This window comes from Labrus bergylta, chromosome 8 (genome assembly GCF_963930695.1).
Source record: "Labrus bergylta chromosome 8, fLabBer1.1, whole genome shotgun sequence".
NCBI lineage: Eukaryota > Metazoa > Chordata > Actinopteri > Labriformes > Labridae > Labrus > Labrus bergylta.
The window spans coordinates 20,435,731-20,449,587 of record NC_089202.1 but is presented as its reverse complement, the minus strand read 5'-3'; the positions used below and the strand labels follow the sequence as shown (position 1 = coordinate 20,449,587).

General features: G+C 40.8%; 1 protein-coding gene across 2 annotated transcripts in view; it reads right to left on the bottom strand.

The window, feature by feature from the left end:
* gabbr1a (gamma-aminobutyric acid (GABA) B receptor, 1a) overlaps window positions 1–13,857 on the bottom strand; it is a 94,791-nt gene that overhangs the window by 69,333 nt on the left and 11,601 nt on the right. For both annotated transcript variants that reach the window (XM_020644513.3, XM_020644514.3), the window contains 2 exons: window positions 8,115–8,300; window positions 5,749–5,766 (listed from right to left, as the gene is read on the bottom strand). In XM_020644513.3, coding sequence (XP_020500169.1) covers window positions 5,749–5,766; window positions 8,115–8,300 — 204 coding nt within the window. The remainder of the gene's footprint in view (window positions 1–5,748; window positions 5,767–8,114; window positions 8,301–13,857) is intronic.

Sequence of the window (13,857 nt, the reverse complement as noted above, 5' to 3'; positions counted from 1 at the left end):
CTGTAACAACCTCTGCTAATCCATAGACCATTTCATATCTACCTCCCCTCCTCGGCCAAGTCTATAAAATGCTACAGAGCCTGCTGCTGAGAAATCAGCAGAAAATGTGGCAGCAGAATCAATCATGGCTGATTTTATTTTCTCTCATTTCAAGAGTGGAAACAGTGAAGTTACTTTTAATACGAGAGAGACCGGGCTCCTGTTTGAACCCTCAGTTAACATCCAGCACTGCCTGTATCTGTCACTCTCACACATAGAGGCATGTGACTATGCACACACACATTCTGACATATTAACGTGGGCAAACATTAACACCAGAAACACATAGAATTAAGGTTGTCAAACTTTTTGATGCAGAGGAGAGGGAATGCTGTCTAAATTGCACAAATACGTTGGCAACGTTTCTGTACTGAATCAGGACAGAATTAAGCGATTGGACGCGATTTAGGCTGGCCAATATGACGGAGGTGGATGTAGCGCAAGAGAAAGGAAAATACAGTGAGGCGAAAGGCCAAGCGGATATGGCTCTACAAAACGAGGGTGAACCTTGTGTTGGCTTTTACCAACGCACGCAGTGTTGGACGGCTTTCTGTTGGACATGCAGTTGCTAAACACTGGTGGTCAGCTTGTAATAGCGTGCGGTAGCTTGCTGTGTAGGTTCAAGCAGTAAACATACACACTACGTCCTGCAGTGATTGTGCGCTTTGAATGTTGTACAAGCTGCAAGGAACCATGCTACTGACTCTACATAGAAAATTATCCAATAATGGCTACCTGGGACTTCTATTTTTGTTGCTATTGTATGAAAACCAAGCGGCAATCTCCGGTCTTGAAAAATCAAGCCAATAAGGAAGTGCAAAATCCTGCAGTTCTTTCGAGTGTCCACTTGAGTGCTGGCTGCAGGAACACTGGAAGTCACATACACACAACAGGCAAAAAAGCCGTTTTAACAGCATAAATAAACATGTTAGAAACATAAAATAGGTCTGATTAGTTATTGTCATCACTGGCACACACTGTACGCTGGTGGATTTTTTTTAAACCACTCCATTTTGACTTTATGAACAGATGTGTTATCCATAGTTAGGCGTGTAGCTGACATGATTGACAGGCGGGTGCGATGTAACGGTTTGTTAAGAGGCTTAAAACCCTCCTCAGCTCCAGCTCCCAGACTGCCGATGAGCCTCCAGAACCCCGTGCAGGAACAGATGGCTGACGTCACTCAGGCTTTGTCCATTAATATTTACAGTCTATGTTCGAAACAGGTGTCGATATTGTTTGATTTTTACGAGCATCGTATTGAAGTTATCAAATCTGGTATCGTGACAACCCTTCACAGAATCACACACATAAACCTGGGACCTTCAGAGTCTCATTTATTTCCCCCTCTTGAAGTAACTTTTGATCATTTTGAAAATACATTTGCGAACATTAGTCAATGTCGATTGATCCTTTGAGAAATGTTACAACGAAAGATGAACAGAAAAACAAAAAGTAATTGCGGAGGAACTTTTGATGCCGCCTTTTTCGGATGATTAACAACAGCGTCATTCTGTTTTATGCTCATGTTTCTGTGGTTCCTTTGTGAGCGCACTAATTGCAATGTCATGTTAGTGTTAAAATTCCCTTTGCAAAATTACTTATTACAGCAATTGAGAAGAGGACCATTATTTCTCCCGTCTAAATTAAAAACCCTCTGTAGTTAGGCGATGGAATATAACTATTATATAACCCTGGTTCATTACCCAAATCTCATTATGTGGATATCTCCGTGCAGCACAGAGCGATTCAGATCAAGCTGCTAACAAGCCCTCACAGGCTGAGGTGAGTGTAGTGATCATCTGCTGGCATTTGCCTTCCACTTCCACCTCCTCATCCTCGCTGCCACCCCGTGACCCCTCCAACGCACAATCAATTATTCAGCTGTGAACTTTATCTGCTTCCCCCCCCCCCCTTCCCCACACCTGCTCCACAATCCTGCAGCAAAACACATCAGCACCGGACATTGCAGTGTTAACAACCCCCGTGGAGGCAAACTGGCACATTCAGAGACGACATTAGCTGTGAAAAAAAAAAAAGATGCAATGGAGGCATGAGTGCTGTAACATGTTGCTGAGCTGCTTTAATGAGGGCCTTGTACTGTATATTTGTGTGTGACTGCGCTTTTGCACACTTTGCATCCTTCAGGATAATGGCCTGTTTCTCTCTTGGCAGATGTGTTAGTGGGAAAATACTGTTTTGAATGTTCCCTTTTTAACACATCCACCAGATGACAGTGTCCTCCCCCTGCAGCGCACATTTTTATTCAGGGAGGAACCCAAATCATTGTGAAGAAGCTCGGCCAAAATGCATCTGGTAAAATGAATCAGCGTGTTTCAAATCCCAAGGGGTGATATTGTGTTGATGTATTTTCTTGCATATAATGCTGACAGTTTAGACCATATTCTTTGTGCAGAGATCACACTATAGTCAGAAAACACATTACAAAGACCTTCCTTTGTGTCTGCTTTACTTTGTTTTTAGTACCAGATGGTCCAAGTGAAAATTAAGCCTTATTAATGCATCACAGGGCCGGTGTTTTTGGATTAATAGGTACATAAAAGTTGGCCGGTGTTGCAGAAAATATAGTTAATCCTGTGACTTTGAAACAGTATCATCATTACTTAATTTGTCCAGCAGCAGCTCACTACACACTATCTTGTTTCCAACACAGCAGCCCAGCAGTTATTAGAGTAATACATCATGCCTGAGTAACAGGGTGGAGGGGAGTTAAGAAGAATAAGTTCATTGTTCAACTGTCTCAGGGCAAGAACTTTGGCACAACATTTGGTAACCAACAGTGTATAGATATGAAGAGAGTTATGAGATAAGGGGAAGCTTCTGCTGTATCATGTTTAGTTTATGATGATTAAAACGTCACTTTTCTCATCATCTCTGAATTCCATTCATTGCTGCGTTCAACGCTCAGATTCACATCCCCATCAGATGAGAAGCGTGAATAAACCACATCCTCCTGATGTGTTTCGGGTATCTGCTGACACAGAGACGAGTATCGATGTATCACCTGTTTTAATTGGCTTAGCTGGTTAATTTATTGGTAATATATGTGTCCGGGGCTGCTGCCATCCGTTGTTGAATTGGCTGAGCTGTTTGCACAGAACAGTACAAAATGGAAAATTCGGCCTTAATTTTAAATTGTTGCCACCTTTTTTAAAAGGATGGATGTTAATGCTTCTCATTTTTAGAGCTTCTTACCATGTTTGTTTTAGTCCTTTGCTATTTGTTTTGCACCAAAACCCTGAGTCAAATTCCTCGTAAGTGAAAATGTACTTTGCACTAAAAAAATATTCTGATTCTAATTTATAAAAATCTTGATCATTTTTGGATAAATGATTGTGCTAATTCTCTTCTGAGATTTTAAATCGATTCATAACTTCTAATAATCGTTTTTGGTTTTTTTTATATGCTAATCAGTCACTCCCTGCTAAGTGCTAATGCTAGCTCTTTAGCTCAGTAAAATGCCAAATAGAGCAACAAGAAATTCAGCCAGAAGTTCACAGATGACTGGAGTAGATCCTGAAGTATGTAATAATTCATAAATATACTTTGAATCCATGAATTGTTTTGAATTGAAAAATAGATTCTGAATCGAATCGTGACCCTAAGAATCGAAATTGAATCAAAGTGAGACACCCAAAGATTCCCAGCCCTAGTATGTACTGTAGATATGTTCATTAACACATGTATTCATGGTCATGTTCATAGACTAACAACTTTGTCAGCTTTTATGTCCGAGTTGTTTTCAGCTCAGTATATATTATATTCACTGGGTCTGTGGTTTGTTATACTGTACATGGAGAAAACAGAAACTCGAAATGCACTCATACCGCTCTCACACACACACACACTGAACACACACACACGTTCACATAGGGTAGAGCAGACATAGACAGGAGCAAGGTATTAACCTTTCTCCCGCTGAGGAGGCAGCAAGTGGGTGGTGATGGCACATGGAGAGGAGAGAGAGGGAGAAGAGCCAGAAGGAGGTCAGTATTGTGACAGGAGATGGAATTTTCTATTCGTGGAAACACTGTTCTCTGCTGCTTTGTTAATTGTGTGGTTGTCAAGTCTTTCTGTGACATTTGGAAAGATTTTATCGGCAACTTCATGGGATAACTTACATAAAACTAGAGGTCTATATGGAGAGTTAAGTGTTGCATATCGTGTGTGTGTGTGTGTGTGTGTGTGTGTGTGTGTGTGTGTGTGTTTTGCTTTTGAAAGGCCAGCAGGGTTCTATGTGTAATTCATAGGCGTAACAGTGCAGTGCTTTAAGCCTTCCAAAGATTCTAAGTGCATGATTCAATATCTGTCTAATTTCTAATGTGGTGACATAACAGTGCAAGAGGGTGAGCCATCCTGTAATAGAAACAAATGTATTCATCATTCCTGCCAGGGTTTACATAAAATTGGAGGTACAAGTAGATGTTTTGACCCTTTATTTTTTTTTTACAGCAAGAGCTGACTTAGCACAATAAATCCTTTTCAAACTGCTGCATTTTCATGTTTTTTTTAACACAGTTCTGATGTGCAGGGCCGAAGTACGTAAGCAGAATATTCAACACCTGATTGTATTTATTCCTGCACGCCGACAAACACACAGCTACACTCTCATATATGCTGTTAGCGATCTCCCTTTGTAGTCTTATAAAAACAGCAGGACAATACATACAAAATGGAAATACATCTAAAAAAAAGAATAGAACATTTGCAAATCAGGGGACACCGGTAGCCTAGTGGTTAGTGCGACAACCCATGTACGGCTGCTGTTGCCCTCTAAGTGGGGGACCTGGGGGTCTTTTACGGCAAGTCATCCCCCCCCTCTCTCTCTCTCTCTCTCGCTCTCCCTGATTTCTGACTCTATCCACTGTCCTATCTCTAAATAAAGGAATACAAAGCCCTCAAACAAAATTTAAACACTTTGCAAATTAAATTAAGCAAGAACACGAGTAAGTTGGAATTGTTAGGTTGAGTTGAAACGCTTCTTTACTAATGATGCTTGGAAGCATTAGTCTCAATCTTGTCTCTCGCTGCATTAACTCTGGAATTCAGGATTTGCTTGATAAATAATGGTTCGTAGATTTAATGAGCTGGTGAGGAACTGTAGGGAAATGCTGCGAGTTCTGTTTGAAAATTAGATGATTCCCCCAAAGAAGCTGATTTTCACAGGTGGCGAAAAGGGGAAGAACGATGACTTTTTCAGTGTGCTGGACTACTGCTGCCCTCTTGTGGTGACTGTGCACATTGCCCCAGTAGCAGAATTTCATTAAAAAAAACATCAGAGATCTCAGTTTGCACAGTCACACTAAGGTACATATAGCCACTAGCTTTAGAAACAGGCACGTTTAATGGCCTCTGTGAAGATAAGAGACTGTTTATGATGTAATTAATCTATGGTGACATTTCATGTGTTATTATTAATGAATGCATGATGATTTAAGGGCTGCACTTTTAAACAGAATACCCTGTAATTCTTTGAAGTTTTTGTCTGGGTGGATATTCTTTGAGGGTTTTAACACAAAGGGAACCTTGCTTCTTGTTGGAGAGTAGTCTTAATTATAACTGTACAACATAACCAACGTTATGTAAGAGGTTCATGTCTAACAACGGTGAGTCAATATGAGCTTGACGCTTGTGTATAAATATTGCAGTGTAGTATGATGTGCTTAGTTTGCAAATGAAATGTCTTACCTGTGTAGTTTCTGTCATCTTTGGGCAGCAAAAAGAAAGAGGAGAAGAAAGGAGAAGGAAAAGCTTGTGAAAAAAAATGTGTCATTGTTCAACATCAGTTGACAGATTCACATGTAGCGTTGAGAGAAATCTCTCCTGTAACCCTTTCAATTCAATAATTCACCTTTATCATGTTTAATTTTGAAGAGTTTTTGGTGCAGTTAAGGCTTAAATCCATGTATATTTTCCTCCACTAGATGGCAGTGTTGCTACGTTAGAGTAGAGACATGCAATGGTGGTTGGATGCTGAGCTGTAATTTTCTGGCAGGAGGTTCCTTACTGAGGAGGATGTTATGTAATCCTGTGATCATGTGCATGCATACCATGAGAGTAGATATAAAAACGATCACATCTCGAATGTTTTGTACAGTGTAGGTATCCTGGAACTTCTTACAGAAACAACAGGAGATTTTGACATTTTCAGAGCGTATAATTCTTGCTTATTTACAAATAGAAGCTAATCATAAAGCCTTTTACACATTTGATTATTACACAATAAGCAGCCTACTTTTGGACGCCTGCTCCAAATGTGCAGATAAATCCCTCTTTTATCCTTTTAATACTACCATTTCCATAGCAACTATACCGGTTATCATGCCAGCTCCTCTGATAAACAGTTGGCAATGTCATTACTTTCAGTTCTTTGTTTCATCTGTGTGTGGTTTTCCTTTAATCCTCTTCTCTTTTTTTTTTGCACTAATTTGGACAAATCCTTTCCGACTGTAAACATGCCAACTGTTGTAACGGAGAACAGGGATATCACACATTTCCACTCACGCTCGCTTGTTATAATCCATTGAGTATTAATGCTGTGTACAGTATACGGTCAGGTTTTACATCGGTCTGTGTTCATCGTTTGTTTTACCTGCCTGAGCCAACAGTGCAGGCGCTCCTCTGTGGATTACACTCTGATTGGATGGATCATTTATCACCTAGCAACCATGCTTCACCGTTGGGACAGCAGGTGTTTGTAATTATCTGTCATCTTTAAAGCCTTATGTCCTCTTTTTTGCGAGCCAGGCTGTAACAGCAACGTGAGCCATGCCCATGAGAAGAGATGGCACAGTGTGTGGCACCTGTTTTATTTGATTACAATACGCTTTTGTGCCAAAAAGTCAGAGATTCAAATTTAATCTAAATTTAAAACAGTTTTTTAATGTACATTCAATTTCCTGCAATTTTCTCAATTAATTTATTGCCTCTCGCCCAATGGCAGCTGATGGGATGGATGAATGGATGGATGGGTAGATGGATGGATGGATGGGTAGATGGATGGATGGATGGATGGATGGGTGGACGGATGGATGGATGGATGGATGGATGGATTGATGGACAGATGGATGGATGGATGGATGGATGGATTGATGGATGGATGGATGGGTGGATGGATGGATGGATGGATGGATGGATGGATGGATGGGTGGATGGATGGATGGATGGATGGATGGATGGATGGGTGGATGGATGGATGGATGGATGGATGGATGGATGGATTGATGGACAGATGGATGGATGGATGGATGGATGGATGGATGGATGGGTAGATGGATGGATTGATGGATGGACGGACTGATGGATGGATGGATGGATGGACGGATGGATGGATGGATGGATGGATGGGTAGATGGATGGATTGATGGATGGGTAGATGGGTGGATGGATGGATGGACGGACTGATGGATGGATGGATGGATGGACGGATGGATGGATGGATGGATGGATGGATGGATGGATTGATGGACGGATGGATGGATGGGTGGATGGATTGATGGACGGATGAATGGGTAGATGGGTGGATGTTATCAGAGGAATAAATTCCTGGATTAATCTAAAATACATATAATTTAAAATAACTGACGTCAAAGAGAAGCATCTCAGATGATGTCTGAGAAGACGGGACCAGAAAATAACATTTTCTTTTATGAATTATTGACTTCAACATATAGCCTTTTTGATTTTAAATATGAGTTCTAATAGTCAATTCATCTATTATTGGAGTCGTTTCAGATCTGACATATTAGCAAAAACTACACCATTTTAATATCTTCTTCAATTTTACATTATGAATAAAGTGAGGAAAATATGACCTTCAAACACAATGAAACACTCAACACATTTTGATATTTGATTAGGTTGAAATGTCGTTGCTAGCATACACTTTTACTCACTGCAATGATAATTTAAATGTCATTACCATCTGTGTTAGTTAACCTCCCCTGAGGCAGTAGACGGCATCCAATTTACAAACATAATTTTCTTAATTATATTGTAATTCAAGTGGTAATGTGAAATATGTCCTTGTCACACTGACTGAATAAGATACTCACAGAGACAGGTGGGTTTGGGCGCATCCCACTTGCCCAGTTTAGTGCAATGGCTGATGTTTCTGCCCTCCAGGATGAAGCCGGCATGGCAGCTGTAATGGAGCACCGTCCCCTCCACTGGAGGTCCAGGTGGCTTCACCGACACCCGGCCGTTTTCCAGAGAGGTCCACACCCGTGGACACAGCAGCACTAAGAAAAGAAAGGTAGAGAAATTACTTTTAAAAAGTAGAGTTGAAGTTGCACCACACTTCTGAGCAGCAAATGTGTTAGCTTATAGCTAAGCAAACGTGCTGGCTAGCGAGCTATCTTTGTGTGGCCACTTGGGGGCAGCAGACTAAGCTTCAAACACAACATTTTGATTTTATCAGCACAAAGAGTTGTTATGATTATTGGTTAGCTATCTGTTGCATCTCTACAAGTCACATATAGCGGAGAAACATTAGCATTTGTTTGAAGGTCGTGGGGGGGCAGTAGTAAATTGTTCTGGTGGTCAGCTAAGTTCCCGAGCACTGCCGAGGTATTCTCAGCGAATTAATAAAGTATATCTTCTTCTCACATATTGCACAACAACAGCAACAACACAGCATGAGAGATAAAATAACAAAGGTAAGGAACACCATGACGCTATTGCACAACCCACACAGACTTAGGAAACATTATTCAGAATTTTGACTGACGTGGGTACAACTAGAAGGTGAAATAAGAAGAGTTTTTTAAGCGGTTCAGTCTACATCGGGGACTCTGTATCGTCTGCCAGAAGGTAGAAGCTCGTACTCAGAGGGGAGGATGTGAGACGGGTCAGACGACACTCTCTGTGCCAGCCTGAGAACAGACTGCTCATAGACTGTAGGGTGCAGCTTTCACAAGTCAAGAAGTGGTGCATAGAAATAATGCAAAAGCAATGAATGACCTCATTTTTAATAATTATATTTATTTTTGATTATATTTCTAATAAATTCTTATAGACTGCAATATAAAAATATAAATACAGGTCTACAATAATGTGCAAAAAGATGTGTACTCAAAAACAACAGCAACAACAACAACAGCAACAATGTGCATGAACTTGAAGTAGATATAAATGTATAAAAGGCACTAACGGGTGAAAAGGATTGTGCTCCAGTGTGTTTTTAAAGTCCATTGTCTTTATATCGTTATAATGATCTCTACAGCCTGCTGTGAATGTTTTGTATACAGGAGTCAACAAACTAATGGGGGGCTTCCACACAGCTGGCACAAAGAGATAATTTGTCCAAAGCTCCGATAAGGTTCACCGCAGGTTCCTGTATCTATCAGCGGCATGTAAAGGAAGTGAGACTGCCATGAGCTCTGTTCCTGTTATCTTTAGACAGTATGTAAAGGTACTAATTCAGTCGTGACATTTCCATCTATAGTTTAAGTTTCAGATCATGAAGACAGAAACGTATTTCTTTGACACTCCATTGCTCCTCTAAAATGTAATTATGTAGAATGACCAACTGAAACATGGAAATCTACATTGTATTGAAGGTGTACACTATGGGCAACATCTGCCGGCCACTAACAAAAAAGAAAAATAATACGATGCACCATTATTTTTGTGTGACTAATTATGCATGATAAGTAAACGTACAATATGTAGAATGTTTGCATTAAAATATCAAAATTAATTTAATAAATTACTAAACTTTTGTTATATATGTAATATTTTCTTGAGTTCTTACATTACTTCAAATATTTCCAACAGTTTATCAAAGCCAGAGAAATCCGTAATTTTTTAAGTTGTAACAGGACGCCATGACAGACCCAACATGTTTATCGTTGCCGTTGAAACATCGGATGTTACATCAAAGACTGCTATATAAGGAAGCGGGAACTGCTACTGAAAGCTGTTGTATTGTTGCCGTTTGTGCTGCTGTGATAAATAACATCTCGGGGGGGGGGGGGGTTGAGTAGCAGAGAGAACTCCCATGATTCCTCGTCAGCCTCAACGCATCTTTTGTCATTGTATTGATTGAGAGCCCCCTGCTGATGGGATTTACATACTGTGACTTTAAGAGAGCATTTATTACCTTGTACATCACACTGGTCATGTCCAAAATGACATATGAATAGTGATAAAACACTTGTAACTACAGGATAATGACACTAAGACACCTATGCCACTAGCTCTAACACCACTTTGTGCAATTTACACTTTTAGCACTTTTCAATGATGAGCAACACAAGAGCACTTTAACTCCTGCTGGCTCAGCACCTTCACAGTCACTTTATTCCTGGTGTGTTTTGAGCAAAGCTGCAAAGCCACCCTACGTTTTGTTATGTGTGTGTCTTTGTCAACTAATGTAACGTAGATGTTTGGTTTCTGCTTGTTGTTCTAATAGCTGACTGTGTTTTGTGAGGTTCTATGTAAATTTGCCAAAGTGTCTAACTTTGACCTGTTAGGGGACCACAGATTAGGCAGAGCCATTTTAAGTTTAATGCCGACAAAAGCATGATAACACGCTATCAGTGACACTGCTTACATGCATTATCTTCACAGTGTTATTTTTGAACATGTTTATTGTCTTAGTTGTAGCTGCATGCTAACGCCTGCTGTGAAAGACAGCCGAGGTTGACAAGAACGTGGTTACATTTATTTTTTTATTCTTGTCATACCACTTAGATCAAATTTATGTACAATCAAAAACTTCAGCCTCAGTCACAAAGGAAACTGGTTAAAAAGCTTCCTGTTTTTCAAAAAGTCCTCTCTCCTCTAACTACTGCTGCGCTTGACTTTGGTGTCTTATAATATTCAGACCTTCTCACAGGCTTCAAATGAACGGATAATGTTAAACAATCATGTTTCTTAAACTTTAAGCCAGCAGTTAAACAGGATGCAAATGAGCAGCAAGGTAAATATTTGTGACAACACAGAAGCTGAGAAGAACTACTTCCACGTCTTGAGGTGGTGTTCCTCCGGGAAATGTTTGCAGAGGTGCAGAATATTTAATTATCTTTCTAGTCATGCTTTATGTGATTGTAGTGCATCTATACGAGCACAATCAAAATAAATACTGAGACGTTCAAACTCTCAAAATGTGTGAGGGGCGAAGTTATCCAGATGGAGATTCTCTGAAGGTCATATATAACCCGACAGAAATGGAAGAGAATGAACCGTAGTGTTTCAGATTGGGGCTGATATGACTGACTGTGGGGGGACTGGCTCTTTTATGCATCAACGATTGCTCAATGTGGAGATTTATATGCAAAATATTGGATATAAATAATAACCCATTATATCCAACAATGGGTCTACTGGGAGGAAAGATAGAGGGAATAACAGTAAACGACCAAACCCTTTTTTGAAAGTTTAAATTGTTCAAAGTTTGTTTAAGGGTACGAAAAAACAGGCTCAGTTTACAAAACCTGAGGGCCCCAGCCTAGTGGTTAGTACGCACGCCCCATGTACAGAGGCTGTAGATCTTAAAGAGGACGGTCCGGATTTGAACCCAGCCTGTGGATCCTTTCCTGCGTGTCGTTCCCCACTCTCTCTCACTCTTAATCTCTCCAGTTTCTGACTCTATTCACTGTCCTATCTCTATAATGAAGGCATAAAAAGCCAAAAAATAAAGATTGCCTGATTGGATTAGCTTTTCTATCTGAGAAACTGACAATACGTATTAATTGGAAGGTGAAGACGGCAAACTTTCTGGAGACGGACGACTTGCTCAAACATTATTTGGAACTGGTATCCATGGAGCACGGTGCATCAGTTCTTGAAGATCGGCGGTATACTGTTGGTTGTTTATCACCCCGAACAGAGTTATAATAATATATAGGTTTTATGTAGCGCTTTCCTGAAAACTCAAAGACGCTTTGACAAAAACATAAAACAATAAAACAAAACAAAAAAACGATGAGGACAGTACAACGAAGAAGTAATGTAGGGGGAGGGGGGAGTTAGTGGTTGTAGGCAGTGATGAAGAGGTGAGTTTTGAGGGATTTCTTGAAGGAGGTGAGTGTGGGGGAGTCTCGGATGTTATGCAGCAATGGAGAAGGCCCTGTCCCCCAAGGACCGATAGTTTGTCCTGGGAGTATGCCGGTGGAGGAGTTCAGGCAGGTAGGGGGGCTTTGTAGGTGAGGATGAGGAGCTTGAAGTTGATACACTGGGGGATGGAGAGCCAGCGGAGGTCATGAAGAACAGGGGTTATGTGGTCTCTGGTGCGGGAGTGTGTGAGGAGACGAGCAGCGGAGTTCTGGATGTATTGGAGTTTCTTGAGTGAGTGTGATGGTGATCCACAGAGGAGACCGTTGCAGTAGTCTAATCTGGAGGTAATGAATGCGTGGGTGAGGGTCTCGGCAGCTGAAAATGAGAGGGATGGGCGGAGGCGGGCGATGTTTCTGAGGTGGAAAAGGGCTGTTTTGGTGATGTGTTTGATGTGTTTGTCATAGGAGAGGGTTTGGTCGAAGATGACACCAAGGTTACGGATGTAGGGGGAAGGGAGCACTGTAGAGTTGTGTTTAAGTAGACCCATTTGATATCCTTACTTCAACCAAAACGTACCTACTACATGTGTATACACACGTTTTACCTTTTCTCTGTACATGCATTTAGAAATCAGCCCCCTCGTCTCCCCGTCTGAAGCCTTGTCCTGTTAAAGGTGGCTGAGCCTCTGACCTGATCGTCGACCAGGCAGTGCCGCCTCACAGAACCAGACTGTCACCGATGTTGATCTGTTTTTTTTTTATGTTGTTGCTTTGTTTGTGGCCGCCCTAGTTTTTGATGTTAGCTTGCTACGCTACAGCCTCCATATAACTTAACTTTGTTCTCCTGGTTGGATTTCCCGACAAAATGGCCCAGCTCTGAATGTAATTGGGTTAGCTGCCGAGTTCGTTGAATCTTCCTCCCAGCATGCGAGCACATAATAAAACTGCAATCTGCACATTGCAGCTTGCGACGTTACATAAGCCAGAGAAAACAAAAAAAAAACGTTCTCTTGGGGAAAAAAATAACAAATTCCACTGATGTTAAATGTGAACTGAAAGACTGAAAGCAGAGATATCAAAGGGATTTGATTGGATTGCTGGCCTTAGTGTTTGCTCACTGATTGCAGAAGCATTGTAGGTGTCGTCTGAGGAGAAAGGACATGAACGCCTCACTGAGGATATGTTGGTGTGCAGGCATGTACGCATAAAGAATTACACTCTTAACATGTGTAGAAGCAGCAGAACAATTAAAAAGCTGTCAGGATGAAAACGTATAACAGACCACATATTAAACACAGATATTCGATTAACACATATGGAAGCTGTGCAAGCTTGCTACTTTATTCTTACACAATAATCACAATGTAATCAGTCCAAAGCAATAAGCAGCAAGCAGCAGCCAAAATTATCCTCTGTGGGGGTGTCACAGATAAGTTCACATTTACATTTATTTATTTATTTATTTTATTTTAAGCCCACAGCGCACACACGCACCTCAGAAAACACAGACTAATGCGATTATTCGTAATTAACTGGATACAGCAAAATAACAAAGCTATGTTTAGTGAGAGTAATCACGAGCTCTGGATAACCTTTAAAAATGATCCCAGCTCAACTACGGATGTGTTTTTCTTTCTAATTCTTTTTTTACTTGCCCAGGAATATTCCCGTCGAGGTACAATATGTCGTTTACAACGGAGGGACAGCAGCATAAATAGTTCCACACAAAAAGAGCAGACGGTCGACTAGAACAAGCAGGAATGACGTCATCGATAATCAAGCAGCGTTCAAAATCACT